The 11,163-nt window shown below is 38.7% G+C and overlaps 1 protein-coding gene across 1 annotated transcript in view; it reads left to right on the top strand.

Moving 5' to 3' along the window:
• CDK13 (cyclin dependent kinase 13) overlaps positions 1–10,200 on the top strand; it is a gene marked incomplete at its 5' end in the record, with an annotated part of 72,452 nt that extends 62,252 nt beyond the window's left edge. The window contains 3 exons of the mRNA XM_019535339.1: positions 830–1,035; positions 4,485–5,027; positions 6,401–10,200. Coding sequence (XP_019390884.1) covers positions 830–1,035; positions 4,485–5,027; positions 6,401–7,257 — 1,606 coding nt within the window. The remainder of the gene's footprint in view (positions 1–829; positions 1,036–4,484; positions 5,028–6,400) is intronic.
• Positions 10,201–11,163: the final 963 nt, after the last annotated feature.

Here is an 11,163-nt window from a genome sequence, read left to right on the forward strand (position 1 = left end):
ACTGCGACCTCAGATCAGACGTGGCGACCCGCTGAATTTAAGCATATTAGTCAGCAGAGGAAAAGAAACTAACCAGGATTCCCTCAGTAACGGCGAGTGAACAGGGAAGAGTCCAGCGCCGAATCCCCGTCCCGCGGTGGGGCGCGGGAAATGGCTGCCTTTTGCGTCTGGCATTAGCAGCAGGAGGAAAAGAGAAACCTGTCTCAGGGCTTCAGTCATTATTAAAGGGAAGACCTCAGTACATAACAACCAACTGCATAAATATCATATGCACGGTCCTGATACTGTAGAACAACCTGGCTTGTTCTTCATCAGATTGAACAGCAAAATTCATAATTTTAATACGGATATTCAAAGATAAGTGGCTGATTGGGTTGCAAGTTACTGGGCCAGTGTTTCCCAAACTTTCTGGACCAACAGGGCATTGTCAAGAATCAAGATTTCTCATTAATCACCGTGTTCCTTTTTATAGGGTGGGTAGGTGGGTACGAGTGGAAAAGGCCGGCACCAACTGCAGACCACAGCTTGGGAACCACCTTAGAGTACTAAGGTGACTTTCCTTTTTATAAAGAAACTTGTCAGTTCCAGGCAGGTAGCTTTAACTGCCTTTTCTTTTCCTAGAATGTTTACTATGAAATAAAGCCTGTTGTTGACAAGTGCATTTCCCCTGGGGAACATTTTTGAGGTTTTGCTTGCATTTATGATCTTAAGACATATTTCAGATTCCTAATAGAAAGACTCATTTTTTTAATCCTAAATTGAGTAATTATTCTAATGTGATGAATTTTCATACACAGAGAAAGCTAAATGTTACTACACTTCTTTTCAGCCTTCCTTTATGGCAGGATTGCCATGAGCTGTGGAGTAAGAAACGAAGAAGGCAGAAGCAGATGGGAATGAGTGACGATGCAACAGCAGCTAAAATGCCTAGGAAGGATATGTCTTTAGGCATGGATGAGAGCAGAACCAACACCCCACAAGGCATGCAAACTTCTTCCCAACTCAAAACTCAGGGCAACTCTAGTGTAGCACTTGGTCAGTAATCTTTTATTTGTCATTTTTTCATGGTGTTACTTGTCTTCCGCCTTGCTGATTACGCACTTAGAAAACTAATGTTAACATTTTCAAATTCCTAGGAATTTTTGGCTTGTTAAAAGGGACAAAGTATTATTGCCAAAACATGCATCCTTGTCCTCAGTAAGCAGGCAGTCCCAATATGACTTGCATTACTAGCTTTTAACCTTGTGTCAAAACTCAGCTATCTGAACTACTAATACTTTGAGGGTGGTTTTTTTTTTTTTTAATCTATGTTCAGTTGGGGGCTCCCTATGGTGTCCACATTAGCTGCTCCAATCCCAATTATATAGCTTCTCCTAGGATGCATCGATGTTATTGGTAATGACAAGGTGAAGAGAGAGGATGTCAGGACAAACGTAGCTTTCAGTTCAGTAAAGTTATTTTGTTCCCTGGGCTGTGTTAATCTTTTCCCTTGTTTAAATATCTGCTTTTGCAAGTCTCTTTCATCTGACAGTGTTGAACTTGGATACTAGCTAATGAGAGAAATCCTAATACAGTGGCAAAAACTAGAGAAGTACTTCTGTGGTCTTCATGACCTTCAGCCACGAAAGTGAAAACCAAACCTCAAGTGTCTTGCTCAGTGGCTTGTAAACTAACAAAAAGAAAATGCTGATTTGCAAACAATAATCAGAAGGGTAAAGTACTAGTCTCCTGCAAGTGTTTGTACTCTGGCATCTGCTTTTGGCCACACACATTTTTAGTGTGCATGCTGAAGGACAGACACGGTACATCATAACAAAGAGTGCAGCTAAGCCCAATGCACAGTTAACAAAGAAACAAGCATATAAGGTTCAAAACAAGCTTTTGATGCTCCAAGCTAGTATACAATGTTACTGAAGTGGGAAGTCCAAGAATTGAAAGACAATAAATGGATATTCTGTCTGGATAGACAGTTGCCCCAAATCAACTCTCAATTTAACAGAAGACCAGGGGCTTCAAGTACATTATGAAGTGATGCAGTAATTCAGTTTTTGACTGGTGAAGTTTTTTACTACTTGCTGCTGTTCATCCTGTTTCCCTCTAAAACAGCTGTGGGATTCTGCCACTTCTTCCACTTCAGCTGGAAATCTTGGCAAGACTTTTAAACTTTGCTTTGCTTAGCCCTGAAAAATTTTCCCACAAAATGTCAAATATTATAGAGAAACTTGTTAAGGGTCCCAGTGGCGGTAGTTATTTTCTTTATGTTGTTATAACAGGTGGCCACTGAACAGAGTACTAGTTGCATTAATCATTACTAATATAGTATTAATGGCACATATCAAATGAATTAACTAACTAATGCAAAAATTAATCATTCAGTCCCGTGTTGCTCTTTGCACACACATAAGTATACAAAAAGGTCAAGAATATCTAGTAGAGCAGAAAGTGTAATGGTGAACATTTTTGATGTACGTTCTTCTCTTAAGCTGTGGAAAAATGCTGATGAGCAAACATATCAGAAGTATATAAAACTGCCTGAACTAAAGACCTGGACATGAATGCACTATTTAAATGGCTGCACTTGTGACTGCGCACCAAGCATTCACATCTCTCATTTGGGGCAGAAAGAATATTTATCCTGGATTAATTGCTGATATTTAGGTTCTAATAGGAACCCCTGTCATTGTATTTCTTATCTTAACATATTTATGTGGGACTCGCTGAAATTATTTAAGTAGAAACTGCTACAGTTTCCCAGGATGCAGATTGTTTCAGAGGAATCTTCAAATAAACATTTTGGCTAGGCACACTAATACAGCAGTTATCCTCCTCGGCCTATTGTCAATATTTCCTGCACATTTCACATTTGGATTCCAGGGAAAATCATCTCTTCCTAGTCCTTAAGCCATAATTCAAATCCCATGTAATCAATCAGTAACAGACCTGATATTTGTTACATGGCTGATTTAACACATCAAGAGAATGTGCAAAGAATCTGAGGGGGTAGCTTGTTGTGTTGCCAATTAAAATGTCAGTGTTTCCGAACTGCCTGTTTTCACTGCGTTCCAACTCCTAGCACCACAGTGCACGCCAACACTCAGGATGATTTAATTCTGCAACATTACGCTCCCAACTGTGCCCTCTTTGTGCCCCCAGCTTTTAACTTCCCTTACTAACAATCTAAACACTCTGACTGCTCAAACCATTGTTGGGTATCATGAAAAGCATTGAGATTCCTTTAGTTTCATGTTTGAGAGCTGTACATTGGCTTGACAGATAAAAAAGTTTATAATAGGAAGATATTAAGCCGTTTGCTGCATTAGAAGTTCAAATGTCTTTTAAATAAATCAGTTTGTATCCCAGGCCCTTTTTTATGTCTGCATAACTGGCAGATCTGTAATCAGGATGCACTGAATTTTGTGGCATTCCCTGTTAGCAGCTGCAGTGTTAGTACCTGTGTGTAATATGGAGCCATTTTTTTCTGCTTAAGTCTTTTTTGAGTGACGTAATCAGTAAGCCATGAAAAAGGGATCCTGCTTCATCCATACCGCACATTTTCAGCTCGAGAAGACTCTAGGTGTGTCCTGGTTCTTTTAAATTCATAGGTCTCAGAACGCAAAATTCGGTATCACTTTTAACGTAACTTTTTTCCTAGCTTCTGAGTCATTGCCTTGCTGCTAATATTCAAATTTGTGCCTGCCGCCTCTAACATCAGTTAATGACACATTGCTCTGAAGTTTTAAAAGCACGTGTTCACTGATAACCCCCCTGCATCTGCATGTTTTGACTTCCTTGCTTCTTCACACTTTCCTTTAACTCGTGGCAAATAAACTCCCTATTTTTTATTAAAAAATAATGAAGACAGTTTATGTTCACAAAACTATTTGCCTGCTACTCCTAGTCTCATGTTCATGACTAACTTTATCCATTCAACTCTTGTTTTCTTTTTCAGTTTGCTTGTATGCTATTAGCTTTTGGTCAATTAGAGCCTGGTCACTTTAGCAGGTGTCAAAATATAAATTCAGCATATGGATGGGAGAGGATATGACTGGAAATGTGTTTTGCAGATGGCCAGTTTTTCACAAAGGGATGTAATATGTCAAAGATAGGAAATTTTGTAGGAACTGGAAATCTTACAGCTGCCTGGAACAGGTGGCCTTAAGCCCCAGCTTAATTGTATTGTGGAAATTGAGCTCAAACCTGATGGTTTTCATCTGTTCGTTTTTTGTGTGTGTGCATGCGTGTGTGTATGCGCGTATGCAACCCCCTTTAAGCCATTTTCTCAGTATTGGATCATGCTATCCCATTTCCTATAAATGCTCCTCCAAATGCAATTAATTTGTAAAAACATTCCATTTCTGTGTTGTCAGAAAACCGTACTTTGCCAATTGTAGCAGCCCTGGTAGATTAATCAGGATCTGGAGTCACCAAAGTCTGATATTCTAGATAAGTTCTAACCTTGTTGGTTTGTTTGTTTTTCTTTTTAGTGAAAACAAGCACTGGACAGCAGTTAAACCAGAACGAAGTGGCAATCTTACTAAATTTGCTACAGTCTAAAACAAGTGTTAATTTGGCACAATTTGCCCAAGCGTTGAATATTAAAGTAAACCCAGAGACTCAGCAGCAACTAAATAAATTAAACCTTCCTGCTGGAATTCTAGCAGCAGGTGAAAAACAGTCTGAACAGCTGCCACCACCACCACCAGACCAGGAGTCTTTAAAACAGCCAGCAGTCACTCAGCCTCCTGTACCACCTGCTCAGCTGAATCAGCCTAAAGTTGAGACTGATGCTACCCAGGCGGCTGTGCAGAGTGCATTTGCTGTTCTGTTGTCTCAGTTAATAAAGGCTCAGCAAACAAAACAGAAAGATCTTATACTGGAAGACAAAGAGAATGGATCAGGAAATGAAATGTCATTGCAACTCAGGCAGCCTCCAGAGCCCAGCACTCCTGTCTCTGGTAACCGGGATGAAATGGACTCTCCAGTTCCTGCTTACCCACATCTGATCAAATCACTGTATTCCTCTGCAGGTACTGACAGTCTTACGTGCCGATAGGTAGTAGAAGGAAATGTGATTAGTTTGGGGGATAGGAGTTAACATGCTTTACATTCCTGGGGATGCATAATTGTACCAACTTAAAAAGCACAGAACATATGCAGAAGGGATGGGGTTGAAAGTGAAGTAGTTGAAACGAAGAGGTTTCATTTCCATCTGTCACTTGGAAAGCTGATCGTGTCCACATTTTTTTGCTGACAGATGTGCCAATACTCTGGTGTTCTCATTAGCATTATTTTGGGAGCACCTAGATTCCTCAGTCAAAATTGCAGCCCCGTTGTGCTTATGCTCCTCAAACAAACCAAAAGACAATTCCTCCAAAAGGTTTAATAGGGCATATGCACCCATTTACTTTTTTGGTAAACTTTTGTTTTCAGAAATAAAACTGGTCCACCCCAAATAATAAGTTTTTAACTGAGCAAGCAGCATCTATGGACATTCTATTTGCAAAGTGAAAATGGGACAGTTTGCAGACATAGTACTGCATACACCTCAAATATTTAGCTATAGCTTCCTCACACGTGTCAGAAGTTTTGTTAAATAGAATTAGGTAACTGCCTCCCTTTGGTTCAGTTGGTAAATGGTGCTGGCAAGGCTGCACAAATCTTTTGTAAGGTACGGTATTGTTTTGATTATAATTTGACCCCATGTGTATTCTGGTTTAGTTTTTTAACAGAACCTTTCTTTACTAAATGAGTTGCTAGCTTTTGAAAAAAACCTTAAGCTGCTTATTGGCCTGAAGAATCGTATAACGGAGGAAAAGACCCTAAGTCAAATTCACTAAAAATGCTTAAAGATTGCACTGAAATAAAGTCTGACTTAAAATTTTATTGCATGCACAAAACTGCTGCAAATACAAAAGTAAAGTTGCAGAGGGCCCAATTTAATAGTCTGACCCTGTGTACATTTTGTTTTTCTTTTTCTTCTTTTTATGATTCTTTTGGAGGGAAAGAGAAGGTATAGACCTGCAATGGCAACAAGAGAGGATATGACATCTGCTTGTTATATTTGGTAGAAGCCCTTCTGTTTCCCAGAACCTATCTCTCAAAGGGCTTTGGTTCACATTTTCTGTCCACTCTTCTGCACTTCTTGGAATAGCATTTAAGGGTCATGTGCCATTTCTGATTTAAATTGGGTGGTGAGGTAAACCAGGTCTTTGTTTTTCTAAAGCACCTTGCCCCAGTTGCTTTTAAATTTGACTGTGCTTCAACTTTATTTCCTTTTAAGTGTTGTGGCAGAGTGTAAGGTGTTCTAGCCAAGTGGTCTTTCCCTTCTGGCCTTGGAGCTTTTTGACTAGGAGATCCAGAATTCTTTCTAAGACTCTTCCTTTCTTTCAAATCAATTTAGGTCAAGATGATGTGGTTAGACAGCCTGAGATAAGGCTTCTAAACCGCACGCCAGAACAAGAGCGCCCTCGCATCTTGCCCCCAGACCAACGTCCTCCTGAGCCACCAGAACCACCACCTCTCACTGATGAAGACCTTGACTATCGGACAGAGAACCAGCTTTTGCCTATTGGTAATTCTTCAGGAACAGATCCTCATGCAGGAGTGAAAGCAGCTCTCCTACAACTGCTGGCTCAGCACCAGGCTCAGACAACAGATGAGGAGCCTGTAAAAACTAGTGTGGATTATCAGCCAAGAGACTCCTATGTACCAGGTCCAGACTACAAGGATAACTTTGGCTCATCTTCCTTCTCTTCTGCCCATTACAGTAGTAGTGATGGAATAGGAAGTGGATCGTCTGGGGCATTGGAAAGGAGGAGCTACATTGGAAACTCAGATATTCAGTCTTTGGATAACTACAGTACTGCTTCATCTCACTCTGGGGCTGCACCTCCATCTTCTGCCTTTTCAGAACCGTTTTCCAGCTCAGTAACTGGTTATGGAGACATTTACCTCAACACTGGTCCCATGCTATTTAGTGCTGATAAGGATCATCGATTTGAATATAGCCATGGCCCTATCCCAGTTCTGGGAAACAGTGGTGACACTTCCACAGGGTCAGAGAGTACTCATTCTTTACCCACAAAGATGCACAACTATAGCTATGGAAGTAATTTACAGGAAAACCCTAGTGGCATTAGTCACCTGCATGGACAAACTTGGACTTCTCCTGCCCAAGGACCTGGGTATTCCCAGGGATACAGGGGACACATTAGCACATCAACAGTCAGAGGGCGAGGCAGAGGATTACCATATTGAGTATCTGTTTTTCCTCAGGCACATCATTTTTATCTGGAAAGACTTTTTTTTCTAGCTGCCGTTTAAAGCAGCAGTCCAACAGACTTGAATAATGTTAATTCAACAGCTTTATTTTTATGTGGAAAAGGGTCTTGCATACAGTAGGAAAATTTAAAAAAAATGCTTAAAACTCATGCTGTCTGAATACTAGATAAATTGATTGTACATGGTCACAGATTCTAGTTCTGAATTTTATTTTGTATTTTGGCAGTTTTAAGTGGATGCTAAATTTAGGGACATCAGCTTTTTATGGCACTCTTTCAGAACTTCTGAACTATGCACATTTGTGCTTTTTTTGTAAGTTTGGACCAACTTTTATGTAAAAAAAATTTTACAACAATCAAAGCAGGGCACTGATTTATTTGGTATTTTTCTTTTTACAGAACTACCTTTAGTCAAAGGTCACTGTCAGTCTTTGCACTGCTTTCAGTGTTATTGTGGAAGGTGTACTTTGTGCTCATTTCAGATAATAAAACACAACCTTTCTCTTGATGCAACCATTTTATAAATATTGGTCAATGTTATTTTTCTTTCCTTTCAAAAAGTGGATGTCCTAGTAAAATAATCCTCTCCATCTCCCACACGTTTATACGAAAACTATTTTACTTGAATGGTAAGTGCCTTGACATGTAAGCTTAAGGTCTGCAAAAATTCCCTGTACGTTTACCCCTTTACTTAAAAGTACTTTGTGGTTTGAAACAAAGAATAATGCTAAATATAAATAGTTACACTGCATAAAAATATTGATCGTTATAGGAGACTTCAGTAGACCATAATTTTAAATATCATTTGTCATTTACGTCAGATGAACCAACCACTTAGTAGCTACCTGGTTTTCTCTTGTTGAAATAAGTCCCCATGTTGATTTTATTAAGTCCCCACATTGACCACTAATGTGAGGGAAAAACGATTTCCTTCACCTCACTCTTTCCCAGGAGGCATAAATATTCCAGTTGTCCTGCCATTTCGGCTCTGTATTATATTGCCCTGTTGGGTGTTAGATTTTTTTTTTTAAGACAGAAATATTAATTTTTCATTTTAAATGTCAACAGCAGCAATTAATTAATTCTGTGTGAAAAGCTGACACTGTCTTCTCTTACCACATATTTAGAAGCATTACAGAAAGTAACCAAATGTAAATGACCAGTATTTAATACAGCAGCAAATTTTTTATATTGGGTCGTGTTCTCTGTAAATTGTGATGGTGCCAACTAACCCCTTTTATATTCGGCTATTCCTTTGATCATTTTAATACTTGAGTTGGATCTCTTTGAACAGCAGATAGTGACTGTAGCTGAAATTGCTACCAGAAACCACTGCTCCAGTTCTCATATTAGAGATTCCAGCATGTTTTTTCTCTGAGAACAGCGCTCTCTCTTCTGCAGAGAGAAAGGTACGACTATTTTGCATGTACTTACGAATGTTTAAAAGCCCATATTGGAAACAATTTTCCAACTGATTATCCAGTTGATAAGTCAGTACATTATGTAACTGCGTGTTTAATTATTACTTTTTAAAAAGTAAAATTTCTACTTAGGCTATTGCAAATGTAGTCTTGTCAGTGACTTTTTGGATTTTCAAAAATAGAAGCCAAAGTTGTCTTATTTAATACTCTGATTCTAATTTATGCCTAATTACTGCATTGTAGTGTGCTGGGGGGAAAAAGCTTACCTAACTAGGTAGCAATTGAGCATCTGCATAGGAAAAATGGTGAGTCTGGTTGCTTAAGATATATCCCTGTAAATCTGCCAGTTATCTAAGTTGCCCTCACTGGAGAATTCTGCTGCCTAAACTGAAAAGAAATATTTGTGACCTGAGTAGCCTGTGTTCAAAAATTAAACACTTTATATAATGACACTCTGTTTGGACAGTTTTTCTTGTACGCACATCTTAGTTTTGTCATTTCCCCTGTAAAATCAAGAGAAAATAGTTTTATTAGTGTCTTAAGACAGGACAGTGTCAGCTACAACTTGCTCGTTAAACAAAAAAATCCCACCGTTCTCAGATAGAAACAAAATCTATGATTTTTAATAAAGTCAGGCAAAACGCTTTCAAATCCCTTGATCAACTGTCAGGGATGGAAATGCATGATTAAATGCCAAGCTGCTACACTTCCAAAAAGTAAATGCTGGTGATACTTCATTTAAAAAACAAACAAACAGGTAAGTCAGAATAAAAAATACATTACAAGAACAAATGATCTAACAACAAAATCTAAAGAAGTGATCATAGATCATTGCCACTTCCTACTTGGAGGGAAATTTAAGCCAGCAAGATGTTCCTTTCACTTATCTCCTTTGTGTACATACATAGTGGTGCCGCAGTGTAAGGACTGAAATATTGTGACAATTGCATTGAAACTTTGGCATGTTTAATGAATGTTAATATGAAATCACTTGACTAATTTTAGTCTTGAAAATATTTAACAGAACACTAACTTATTAAAAAAAAAAAGTCAGTCTTAACTGAATACGTATAAATACAAAAGATTAAAAAGCTGACTTCCAAATGGATCAGAAACAGGCCTGTTGAGAACTGTGAGTTCCTTCACACGTTGTTGCTGGAGAGTGCATCGTACGATTTTCTACTGATTTAGTTTACAGAATATTGGCCTAACGTTTGAAAGCATGCAGCCTACAGCACAGGTAATCTGGAGGTGGGGCTGAATTATGCTCATACATCAAATCGAGATGAGACATCCCCCTCTTCCATCCTATATATGGCACTTCGCCAGCATGCAAACACCCTAAGTGTATCGTGAGGACCTGAGAGGATTTCTGTGGTGCAGAGAGTGTAATCAGCCCTACTCTGATTCCAAGTAAACTTAATGCATGGAAGGAAGTGTCTCCTTAGTGCACACTGATTTCAGGCAGAGAAATAGCTTGTTGGGCAGTTCTCAGGCTGTGGGGAAAAAAAAAAGTAACCCCTGGGACTGGTCAGATAAACTTCCAGGAACCATTCTAGCCCCCAGTTCATTCAAAATATGGGCAACACAAAGGTGGCTTTATTATCTTTGCTCCCTTTTCCCTGTGGCTGACACCATCTATGCTGCACCTAAGATCCACTAGAAAGAATTGGAGCTGACATCAAAAAGTAAGCGCTCTACAATGCAGAAGAAAATAGTAAAGTATTTTGGCCTTCGACATACCGAAGGCTTAATAGTTCATTAATTTTCTTGTTAATGTTACAAGAAAAGAATTAAACATCATGGTGCTAATATGACAGTGACTGAAAACATCTGCAGTACATGGCTTTGACCCCAGGAAAAGATACATTAACCAAATTCATGATCTAGGAAAAAAGAACAGAGAATTAAATGTAATGGGATACTTGTTTTGAGTGCAAATATAATTGCTGGAAAGATTAATTATAGATTTTAAAAACAACTTCTGTACTCATTCCTTAAATCATTGTTTCATGTTTAATTATGATTTCCTCTCACCATAATAGGCATACGATGCCTAATTAAACAGGAATGGAAGGAGTCTTAATGTAATCTCGATGCTCTGAAATTGCTTTTCTTGTTGTGTTTGCAGCGGGAGTTGGTACCAGTTTTGAGGAAGATGTTATATACAGATCACTTAGATTTGTAAAGGCTCAGTAAAAAAGTATTTTTTTAAACATTAACTAGCTTAGATAACTAGGGTCTTTCCTGTGGTTTTTATCGAGGGAAAATTCCATCATATCCCAAAGTACAAGATCTGGCCCTAAGTTTCATTTCCAATAGAGGAAAAAAAAACCTTTAGTCACACTTTTTGACGAGTTGTTTTATATTTAAGGATGAAATGGCCCAGAATGAATTTATGTAGATGGGGAAATATTTGATAATACTTCTTTTATTTCCCCCACAAAAAGGAAGCATTGATT

This window comes from Crocodylus porosus, unplaced genomic scaffold (genome assembly GCF_001723895.1).
Source record: "Crocodylus porosus isolate Cpor-Errol unplaced genomic scaffold, CroPor_comp1, whole genome shotgun sequence".
NCBI classification, from domain to species: Eukaryota; Metazoa; Chordata; order Crocodylia; family Crocodylidae; genus Crocodylus; species Crocodylus porosus.